The 12328-nt window shown below is 41.1% G+C and overlaps 1 protein-coding gene across 3 annotated transcripts in view; it reads right to left on the reverse strand.

Annotated features, from left to right (window-relative positions):
* Positions 1–12328, reverse strand: part of NECAB2 (N-terminal EF-hand calcium binding protein 2) — a 270428-nt gene that overhangs the window by 30997 nt on the left and 227103 nt on the right. For all 3 annotated transcript variants that reach the window (XM_040329099.1, XM_040329100.1, XM_040329101.1), the window contains one exon: positions 3037–3149. In XM_040329099.1, coding sequence (XP_040185033.1) covers positions 3037–3149 — 113 coding nt within the window. The remainder of the gene's footprint in view (positions 1–3036; positions 3150–12328) is intronic.

Consider the following 12328-nt stretch of genomic DNA (forward strand, 5'->3'; position numbering starts at 1 on the left):
TAAATGACGTCGCAAGGACGTCATTGGTTTTGACGTTAACGTAAATGGCGTCCAGCACCATTCACGGACGACTTACGCAAACGACGTGAATTTTAAAATTTCGACGCGGGAACGACGGCCATACTTAACATTGGCTAGGCCACCTAGAGGGCAGCCTTAGTTTTACGTGGCGTATCTCGACGGAAACTACGTAAATTTAGAGCGACGGGTAAAGCGTAACTAGTCATTTGCATATTCTACGCTGACCGCAATGGAATCGCCACCTAGCTGCCAGCCTAGAATTGCATCCTAAGATCCGATGGTGTAAGTCAATTACACCTGTCGGATCTTAGGGCTATCTATGCGGAACTGATTCTATGAATCAGCCGTATAGTTACAACGGGCGTATAACAGAGATACGGCGGCGTATCAGGAGATACGCCGTCGTATCTCTTTTGTGAATCTGGCCGGCTATGTACAGAGTTCAGGGTTTAGGGGTGCGCTATGCACAGTGTTCAACCCCAACCCCAAAGTTTTCTTGTATCTCTCTTCTACCTGGCCTGGCACTAGTACCTCCCTGTGTAGGTGGCTCTGCCTTGCAGGGAGATTGTTCTCTCTCTTAGTCTATGGAGCTCTGTTCCTGCCATGAGTGTGTGCAGGGATCTGTTAGTTTAGGGAGCCACTGAGAGAAAGCATGTCCATTGTAAACATAGTAGGCTTCTGTGTTTACAAGGGACAGCGGGGAGGGAGAGCATGGTGGGGGAGGGTGGTTTGCCAGAGGTGACAGAGCTCCATTCTGCCAAGTTCTGGCATAAACTGGGTGCGAGGGCCGCATACGGCCCACAGGCCTGGTTGACATATGTGATATAGAGCACATCAGGTAATCAAATACATGGCTACATGCTTATTCTTTGTTGGTAACTCAGTAAGTGGTAAAGCAATGGTGATAGCCGGACTGGTAATCTCTTTCAAACACAAGTCTGCAGTGGCAGTTCCAAGATTTCTATACTTTAAAATCTCTTTAAGGTTAAGCGGTATTATTTACTTGTTGATACTTTATGCTCCCTTTATTCCTACGAAAAAACTCAGAGAATGGAATGTACAGCCTGGAGATAAATGGTGTAATTAGAGTCAATGCAGGAAGCAGTAAGCCTAGGGTCCAGCTCCCAGTTTCAATACTGATTTATGATTTTTATTTTGACACAGAGATGACCTACTGTACAGTGCTTCCCAGATTACTTGGAACCACTTATATTAACCCCTGGTCCAGAGAAGGCAATAGCCTAGTGCTATGGTTGCACAGATACTGAGGCCAATCTAATCAGAAGCCAGTTAAGTTATGCCACGTACACGCGATTGGAAATTCTGACAAGAAAACCGTGGATTTTTTTCTCGACTGAATTTTGGCTCAATCTTGTGTTGCATACACACGGTCACACCAAATTCTGACGTCAAGAACGCAGTGACGTACAACACTACAACACTAAAATGAAGTTCAATGATTCCGAGCATTAGACATGTTCACACCGATCACCAGGCTTCTGGGCGCGCGCTCTGTAAGCTGCACACGAGCCTGCGATGCCGGGTGGCGTACAGGTACTGCTCCTATCCCACTGTTTATATGTAGTGGGTGGATGGGAAGCAGTTAAAGGAAAACTAAAGTCTCCAGTTACTATGTGATACACAACCCTCATAACCACTTAACCCCCGGACCATATTGCTGGTCAAAGACCAGAGCACTTTTTGCGATTCGGCACTGCGTCACTTTAACTGACAATTGCGCAGTTGTGCGACGTGGCTCCCAAACAAAATTGGCGTCCTTTTCTCCCCACAAATAGAGCTTTCTTTTGGTGGTATTTGATCACCTTTGCGGTTTTTCGTTTTTGCGCTATAAACAAAAATAGAGCGACAATTTTGAAAAAAAATTATATTTTTTACTTTTTGCTATAATAAATATCCCCCAAAAATATATAAAAAAACATTTGTTTTCCTCAGTTTAGGCCGATACGTATTGTTCTACATATTTTTCATAAAAAAAAAAAAATCGCAATAAGCATTTATTGATTGGTTTGCGCAAAAGTTATAGCGTTTACAAAATAGGGGGTATTTTTATGGCATTTTTTATTAAAAAAATTTTTTTACTAGTAATGGCGGCGATCAGTGATTTTTTTTCAGAACTGCGACATTATGGCGGACACTTCGGGGCACTTTTGACACATTTTTGGGACCATTGGCATTTTAATAGCGATCAGTGCTATAAAAATGCATTGGATTACTATAAAAATGCCACTGGCAGTGAAGGGGTTAACACTAGGGGTGGGGGAAGGGGTTAAGTATGTTCCCTGGGTGTGTTCTAACTGTAGGGGGGGTGGCCTCACTAGGGGAAATGACTGATCTTCTATTCATACGTTGTATGTACAGAAGATTAGCATTTCTCTCCCTGACAGAACCGGGAGCTGTGTGTTTCCACACACAGCTCCCGGTCCCCGCTCTGTATCGAGCGATCGCGCGTGCCTGGCGCGAGAGCCGACGTATAACTACGGGCTCTATCGCAGGGGAGCCGACCTGCCGCCGTAAAATGAAGGCGGCTGGTCGGCAAGTAGATAAAGTGAACAAAAAACGTATTTCACATTCCCAGAATTCTCTTTTATTTGTGCTTTACACGCGTTCCTTCCCAGATACTGCAGCTCACAGTGGGAGAATTTCATCAGCACAGTCAGTTCTGTCAATTCAGAAAGCACCAGGCAGGACTAGGTGTGGCAAGATACTGATTGACAAGCTACAGGAGTGACAAAGTCTATTATCCACATCCCAGCAACATTATCCCACTGTAGTGCAAGCAGGAACAGGCTACATAAGAATGGCAACTGTGCTTCTGAATTCAGGAGCAGTGCAGCATTGTTGCCACACCTGCACAGGAGGAATTTCACTGACAGGATCAACAGGGAGGAGTACAGTTTCTTCCCGATGTAGTAATCTCTTTACCATACAATTGAAACACACATTAACAAAAGTATTTACACAGAAAGCATGAATACATATTAATGTTCTGCTCACTGCTTTTGGCGCTCTTCCTTAGTTCCTTAGTGGAGCTTCTACTTGCAGGGTAAGCGGGCACAGGTTCATCATACCATCCATCCATTATCCCTGGTCCCTTACCATGGCAATGTCTGAAATAGAAAAAAAAAATACATGTATGTGAGCCTTATATCTGGAGATCACCTCTGTTCCATCAACATTTTATTTTCCTTGGGTTAGTTTTATCTCCCAGATATCAACCTTCATGCAAGAACATCACCCTTCTTCCTTTATGGAGACTGAGATGGATCACCGTAAACGCTAATTTAAATGATCTTACTGCAGTTAGCAACGATATTCTAACGTCCTACTGAGCATCAAATCTAAGCAATTTGTCAGCAAATGAGGCAATGGCAGACAGAGCTTGCTTCAAGTAAGAAGCCTCTTAACCCAACAGCTGCTGCTTCCAGAACCTCAGAAAATGTGTCGCTGTGTACTTGTATAACAGAATGTTTCTGTGTACGTGTAAAATCTGCGGGCAGGGAGTCAGTGGATGCTCTGGGCATATTTAATAAAGAAAGGCAAAGAAAAGTGGTCCATTTGTATCACATTTAGGGAGAAATGTACTCGCAAAATAATTTTCAAAACAGAGCAGAGATCTATTTGCATCCATCCTCCTACTTTGTGTGTACTTGTCTCAATCCAGAGAACTATTTATCATTTCTGTTTGCTGCCGCGTTCCTCTGCTATCTGCATTAGTCACTTCTGACAAGTTTTCTTGACACCAAGAGAAAAAAGGTGACAGAGGAGGGAGCTCCAGCACACAGCCTGTGATGACTCTGATCCTGTGTGTGTGTGCAGAGGGTTGCGGCAGTGTAACTTCCCAGCAATCAGCGCTCAAAGCTCTCCTCACTGAGCTCTGCAGTGTGTAATTTCAGTTCTCCACCCCCTTTATTCCTGATAGTTCAGGCAAGCTTTATAAATTCTGCACTTTGAATGGATGTAGAGAAGAGAATATTGCAAATAAATAGGTACAACTTGTGTGGGAGGATTTGTTTAACCACTTAAGCCCCGGACCATATTGCTGGTCAAAGACCAGAGCACTTTTTGCGATTCGGCACTGCGTCGTTTTAACTGACAATTGCGCGGTCGTGCGACGTTGCTCCCAAACAAAATTAGCGTCCTTTTTTTCCCACAAATAGAGCTTTCTTTTGGTGGTATTTGATCACCTCTGCGGTTTTTAGTTTATGCGCTGTAAACAAAAATAGAGCAACAATTTTGAAAAAATTAATATTTTTTACCATAATATATATCCCCCAAAAATATATAAAAAAAACATTTTTTTTCCTCAGTTTAGGCCGATATGTAAAAAAAAATCGCAATAAGCGTGTATTGATTGGTTTGTGCAAAAGTTATAGCGTTTACAAAATAGGGGATCGTTTTATGGCATTTTTATTAATATATATTTTTTATTAGTAATGGCGGCGAACAGCGTTTTTTTTTTTTCCGGTACTGCGACATTATGGCGGACACTTCGGACACTTTTTTTGGGACCATTGGCATTTTTATAGCGATCAGTGCTATAAAAATGCATTGATTACTATAAAAATGCCACTGGCAGGGAAGGGGTTAACGCTAGGGGGCAGGGAAGGGGTTAAGTATGTTCCCTGGGTGTGTTCTAACTGTAGGGGGGGGTGGACTCACTAGGGGAAATGACTGATCGCTGTTCATACATTGTATGAACAGATGGTCAGGCATTTCTCCCCTGACAGGACCGTAAGCTGTGTGTTTACACACACAGCTCCCGGTTCTCGCTCGGTAACGAGCGATCGCGGGTGCCCGGCGGTGATCGCGACCGCCGGGCACACGCGCCCCTATTGGCTGCTGGGAGAGATGACGTAGATCTACGTGCTCTCGCCCAGCAGAGCAGACCAGTTAATCTCTGTGTATCACCTGAGGCCAGTCACTTCACTAGGTATATGTAAGGTAAACAAGTATCTAAAAAGCGTGAACTAAAGTTCAAAAGATAAACAGCGCTATTGAATTGTTAAAACAATTCAGAGAATAAAGGCCAGTGGGCACAGTTGGTGTAAAAGGTGATCAGATCAGAAGTTTAAGTGCACCAGAAACAACTCAAAGAGAAATACCTATATAAGTGGTTAAACTCACCCACCAGGGGTGTAAGCCTACCACAGCACAGCAAAAAGCTGGTCCTCCAGGTATTGATAAGGCAGAGCACGTCTCAGCACAGTGTCATGTAAGAGAAATAAAAGTACAGATGATAGTGCAATATTATCTAAATGAAACTGGCTCAGATATGTAAATTAACCTAAGGTGAATGCCCGTACAATATGACACTGTTAAGTAAGCATGTAAACAGTAAAGGTTTCACCGCTGTCACCGCCGTTTTCTATCCTCCAGGGGCCGTGCTCGTGCTATGCAGGAACTGCTGTAGCAGGTGCTGGGTTGTGGTTGGTAGTAGGTGGAGCGCAGGTGGAACGCAGTCTGTATCCGTGTGTAGCGCCGTTGTAGCCACTCCTGACGCGTTTCGTCACTTCCGACTTCAACAGAGGGCGTGGCTACACAGCGCAATCACTGTCCCTTTGTACTCAGTCAACGGCAGGCTATTGGTTGAGTTTACCCGCCCCCGGTCCTGATTGGTGCTGTTCCGACCGGATGACCAGGCTAAGCTCAGCCTCGTTGTATAGAGTTCAGAAAAGGGGAAAGTGAAAACGGGGTAATCGAGACATACTGCATTTTAATATGATCAAAGAGATCGAATCATGTACATAGAATCACTAGTCCCCGCAGGGTAAAGGATCGTTTGTAAACGATCTTTGCGAGTGAAAATGTATAAAAGTGTATTTAATGAGATAACTATTAAAAGTCACTAATGAAAGGGACGGATGAAGGGGGTGTGTATGAAAACACAGGCAACAGATCATCCAATCACATCGTGATGTGGGCGTATCACAGTTGCATATCAAACCACTGGAAGGTAAATATGGTGATTGTTGCAAAAGGTTTCAAAACAAACTATGGAGAAGACAATTGCTTTACAGTATGATTTAAAGTTTGTTGTTGCTGCACACATAAATAAATGGTATCTGTGAAAGGATATAATTGTGACACATGTGTATTATAGTGTGTCACACATTAGTAGTGAGAGATGCACAGCAACGCACACCGCACAGGTGAGGCTCAAGCATTTGCAATCGCTCATTAGTGTATTCAGGAAAAGATAAATGTGTATATATTTTATAGTCATCGGTGGACTGTATAGTAACATATGTGTATATAATACACGGCGTCTATAAATAAGATAATGGATCATTCGCTCATCACAAAGAAGGCTGCTACAGTGCATCTTTCTGCGTGGCAGCGCATGTTTATGCAATGGCGTAGGTAAGTAATTAGAAATATTCTTAAAGGAGACAAGAATATATATAATGGTATATATGTGTGTAATCTTGTACTCTATGTGAAGTACATAAAAGAGTAAAAACTGATTAAAATAAATAAATATATATATAAATATTTATAGGTAATCAGGGTATATGTCAAATATATTAAACATAACCAACATAAGTGTATATCCTTCAAAGAAGGTCATACATTCCTAGGGATAGTTGGAGTGAAGAAGGAGACTGGTATACTGTGAGGGACCACAAAGGTTTATTATGCGATGCATAGTAGTATCTGGATATGTCCAGAAAAATATCGGATCTTAGGAGGAGGTGCAACAAAAATACTGGATAAATAGGTAGACTACATTATCCATAAAAGCTGATAAAAGAGGGGAACTCAGCGACAGGAGGCATCAATTAAAAATGCACTAAAAGGAGATGAGTGCCTGATGGAGGTACTGTTAAAAAAACTGATAAAATAGTCAGTAAAAAGGAACATAAAAGGTAAAACTGTTAAAATGGATCTAAAAAAAGGGGTTAGGACTTAAACTGTTAGTGATAAAAAAAAGAGTCAAGTATGTGTCAATGGTGACATATTGGAGTCAAAAATCACTAATAAAACAGTTAATATCAAAGGTCCACATTCAACCCTTTCGGCACCAATGTGCCAGCCATAAAAATCCATTCAGTTTCCCGCTTGGAGAGTTCCCTTATGTGATTACTACCTCTCCAGGAGGCTTCGACATGTTCAACACCCCAGAACTTCAAGCCTGCAGGATTCTTATCATGATGCAGTTGAAAATGGAGGGAGACATTGTGGTCCTTGTATCCTAATTTGATATTGGCCACATGCTCAGCAATTCTGATTCTTAATTTTCTTTTAGTACGGCCGATATACATCAGTTTGCACGGACATTCTAACATGTACACAACATGTGTTGTATTGCATGTGATGAACGATTTTACCTTAAATTCAGTGCCATTAGATGTGGATATAAAGGACTCTACAGGGCCTCTTGATCTGTCAGCCTCTTTGCAGGGAAGACATTTCTTGCATGGGAAAAAAGCATCCTTATTCCACATTGATGGTGGTTTCCTTGGGGGGTCCAAAACTTTTTTGACAACTTTATCTCCAAAGTTAACCGCCTTCCTATATATGAATCCTGTTTTTTTCGGTAGAACAGTACATAGAATTTTATCCAGAAAAAGGATATGCCAGTGATTTTTAAAGATCATCTCAACTTCTTTGTACTGACTGTGGTAACCTGATATAAAACTCCATTCATGTATATTTCTCCTAGGGGGTGCTTGGGTTGTGGATAGGCAATCAGATCGTGGTACTTCTGTTAGTTCGTCTATGATTCGGACGAGCTGGTTATTATCGTAGCCTTTCTCTACAAATTTGTCTTTCAGGAGATTGGCCTGTGATCTAAAATCTACAACATTACTGCAATTCCGCTTAACTCTCATCAGTTGGAATATTCCTTAACCACATTGGGTGGTGGCCACTTTGCATTGGTAAATAGCTGTTACAATCAGTAGGTTTAAAATAGACATTAGTGCCGAGCTTATTTCCTTCTCTAAAAATATTGAGATCAAGGAAATGTACACTTTGCTGATTGTATTCGCTGGTGAGTTGGATATTGCACGTATTTGTATTAAGATCATTTAAAAAGGATTCTAATGTTAAAAGAGGTCCAGCCCAAATAAAAAACAAGTCATCAATATAACGACGATAAAATAAAAGTTCCTCCCGTGGTATATTAAAAATTGTCTTATCTTCCCATTCTGCCATAAAAAGGTTTGCTATGCTGGGAGCAAACTTAGCCCCCTTAGCAACACCTTTATTCTGTAGATAAAAGCAGCCGTTATACCAGAAAAAATTGTGACTTAGGCAGAAGTCCAGGCAATTGCGTAAAAAAAACTTTGAGGGTATGCGTGATGTCGTCTCTCTTGGAAAGTGCCCAATTTAGAGCTAGAAGCGCATCATCATGTTGTATTATTGTATACAATGATGAGACATCCGCGGTCACCAAGTATATGTCACAAAGTCCAGATAAGTCTATTCCTTCCAATTGGATCAGTAAGTCTTTAGTATCCCTCAAATATGCCTTGGTGTTAGTGACGCTTTTTTGGAGGTAATGATCAAGGAATTCACCAACACGGGATGTCACAGAACCTATGCCGTTTACTATTGGTCTGGCAGGAGGGTTTTGTACATCTTTATGTATCTTGGGTAATGTATAGATCGTCGGAATTCTATTACTACTAGGGATCAAATATTTCCTCTGTTTGGTGGATATTGCATGTGAGCGATATCCTAACTGCACTAGAACACTTAAGTTTTTTCCATACTGGGAGGAAGGATCCCTTGTCAATCTAGTATATGTATTTATATCAGAGAGCATATTTATCATTTGCTTGTGGTAGTAATCTTTACTCAAGATAACCACGCCTCCTCCCTTATCTGCCGGCCTTATCACGATGTCTTTTCTGTTTTCCAATGTTTCTATCCCATCTCTGATATGTCTTGGATTCACAAATTTTTGGGGTTTAATTTGTTCCAAATCTCGGAGTAGGAGGCCCTTAAACACCTCTAATGGTTGGTTTGTTCCTAGCATAGGGTTAAAGAGTGATTTGTTCCTAAGACCGCTGTCACTTGGTGGTACTGGTGTTCTATCCACAACACTAGGATACTTGTTTAAAAAATATTTCTTCATATTTATTTTCCTAGTGTATTTGTGAATGTCAATAAAAACGTTAAACTTATTTATTGGGCGATTGAGTCCACATTTCAGCCCTAAATTTAAAATGTTAGTCTCCTTTTCGGTTAAAACAGTACTAGTCAGATTAAAAATGCCTCCTATTCGTGCTCCCTCAGCCTTCTTTTTTTGCTGTGCCTTGGTCCGTCTCCCCGCTCTGCACCCTCTGGTTCTCTGCTCCAAGGGCCAGGTTGGTGGCTTCTTTCTTGTTCCAGATGTGGATGGTCCCTCCATTGCGGTTCCCTGTGTAACGGAACATGGTTCGGGTCTCTGTATTGGGTGTAGTATTGGGGGTGTATAGTGGGTTTCCCCCTGTGTCCTGATGCCCCCCTGCCCCTTTTCTGCCAGCCCCAGCCTCTCCCTAAACCTCTCCCTAAAAAAGGTCGAGGTGATGGGTACCTATGTTCATATTCCTCCTCTCGTAATGATTCGTATCGGTTATGTACGGGTACTTGATGGTATGTGTCCATGGGAGGTGGTCTCTGGCTGCGGTTAGATGGACCAGGATGTCTACCTCTACCTCTCGTTTGGTTACCATCATTCCTAATAGGGGTAGAATGGTTGTTGGGTGTATGGGGAGGCCCCCACGTTTCTTCCATTGGCGTATTGTGGTCCTGAGTTTGAGGTAGGTTGTGTCTCCCTAATCCCTGGTTCATGTTGGGTCTCCATAATATTTACATCATTATCTCCGGTTTCTATAATGTTATTTTGCTGCCATAGATAAATGGAGTTGGTCCTAAAGTCTCCTAGATCACGGTGAAATTTCTTAGTTTTAGTTTTCTGGGTTTCCCTATCAACTTTTTCAAGTCGCTTTTTGATGCGGATGTTGAAGTCGGTCACTTGTTGAGAATCCTTAATAGGGTCCAATAGTGTCTCCAAATCCTTGATCTTTGACTCTAATTTTATCATTTTCCTTTTCTTCCTTCTTAAAATCAGGTCCTGTAGTTTGTGTCCCACACCATTAAAAAACTCAAGCCACTCTATCATGGAGTCTTTATCATCGAGACCATCTTGGGGTGTTACTTCCCATCTGAGGCTTCTTATGATGATATGCTCTTTTAAATATTGCTCGAGAGTGCAGATATCCCACCATGTTCTTACTTGTTTTTCAAGTGTATTTCCCAAGGTGGTTAAAATTGTATTAAAATTAGTTTGTGCAGTAGTTTGCTCGTTAACAGTGAAGATGGTACTTATATCCAAATTTCTGTCACTCAGGAAGCGTAGTGCGTCCATAGCAGCCCAGGCAAATTATATAAATAAATAAATAAATAAATAAATATATAAAAGATACAGAGAAGAGAAGTGCAAAAAATATGTAAGGGTTTTCCCAATCACTTTAACTACTTAAGGACCTTAATGACCAGGTAATTTTTGCGATATGGCACTGCGTCGCTTTAAATGACAATTGCACGATTGTGCAACGTTGTACCCAAATAAAATTTATGTCCTTTTTTTCCCCACACATAGAGCTTTCTCTTGGTGGTACTTAATCACCTTTTTTATTCTTTGCGCTATAAACAAACAGCGACAATTTAGAAAGAAATATCTATTTTTTTTTTACTTTTTGCTATAATACATATCCCAAAATATATACCGGTATATATATATATATATATATATATATATATATATATATATATATATATATATATATTTATATAAAAATGTATTCATCAGTTTAGGCCGATATATATTCTTTTACATATTTTTGGTAAAAAAGAAATAAATCGAATAAATAGGCATATATTGATTGGTTTGAGCAAAAGTTATCAAACTATGTCTACAAACTATGAGATAGATTTAGGGACTTTTATTTCTTTTTTTATTAGTAATGGCGGCGATCTCTGTTTTTTTTTGCGGGACTGCGACATTGCGGTGGACAAATCTGACCCCAAATTACACTTTTTGGGGACCCACCGGAAACCTCTATTGTCAGCATCTGGCGCCAGCGGATCCCTTCTCCAGCTCAAGTTAGTCGGTAGAAGCACCGGAGGGTGGGGAGTTCCCTCTCGCCACCTATAAGAAAGATCAAGTGGCTATGATTGTTCTAATGGTGCAGAGAATCGCCAGCTCTAAAATAAGACATCTGAATGATGGCTGTAGCTGCAGGCATTATTCAGATATCACCACTCAAACCTGACGACCTCATGATTTTGGGCGGGCAACAAAAAAAGACAGAAATTTTGAAAAAAATTAAATATATATATTTTTTACTATAAAACACACCCAATAATAATAATAAAAAATTATTTCTTCGTCAATTTAGGCTAATATGTATTCTTGTACATATTATTGGTAAAAAAAACAAACAAACTATGGGATATAGTTATGGATTTTTTTTTTTTCTTACTAGTAATGGCGGCGATCAGCGACTTATAGCAGGACTGCAATTTTGCAATGCACAAATCGGACACTGACACTTTTTTGGGAACCAGTGACGCTAATAATACAGTGATCAGTTCTGAAATATGCACTGCCACTGTACTAATGACACTGGCTGGGAAGGGGTTAACATCAGGGGCGATCAAAGGGTTAACTGTGTGCCTAGTCCGTGTTTATGTACTGTGTTGGAGGTGCTTTTACTAGGGTAACAGAGGATCCATACCTTCCCCTACTGACAGAACAGCAATCTGCCTTGTTTATGTTCTGCCTGTGTACAGAATGATCGGCGGGTACCAGCGGACAGAGTCTGCATTGGCTCCCACTGTGCACAATCGAAGCATGAGCTAGCAGCTGCACGTGCATGCCCACGACCTGGAAGTGTGGGATCATGTATATATAAGTGGTCCTGCACTCTGTGGCCACCCTGTAGCAGCAATAGGGTGGTCGTAACGTGGTTAAGAGAGAATTTTCCTTCCCTTGAATAGATCTCATTTTCTGTTGTAGCTTGAGACAAGAAGTAAAAGGAAAATCACTCCAAAGGGGCACAGAGATAAAAAAATGAACGGTGTAATTATCTACTCTGACGAGTAACACACCTCTTGAATTAAATATAGGGAGGTTTTATGGGATTTTTAAGGTGCAAATAAGGTACAGTGAAGTTATGTCCCTGTTCATTGAGTTCTACTGCAAAACGTTGTTTTCTGGTCTTTGAATACCCTCTACGGCCACCTGTAGCTTTTGGTCTCCGTGACGTTTGCAGACATCCTGAGCAATTTTTTG

This window comes from Rana temporaria, chromosome 11 (genome assembly GCF_905171775.1).
Source record: "Rana temporaria chromosome 11, aRanTem1.1, whole genome shotgun sequence".
In the NCBI taxonomy this organism is placed as follows: domain Eukaryota; kingdom Metazoa; phylum Chordata; class Amphibia; order Anura; family Ranidae; genus Rana; species Rana temporaria.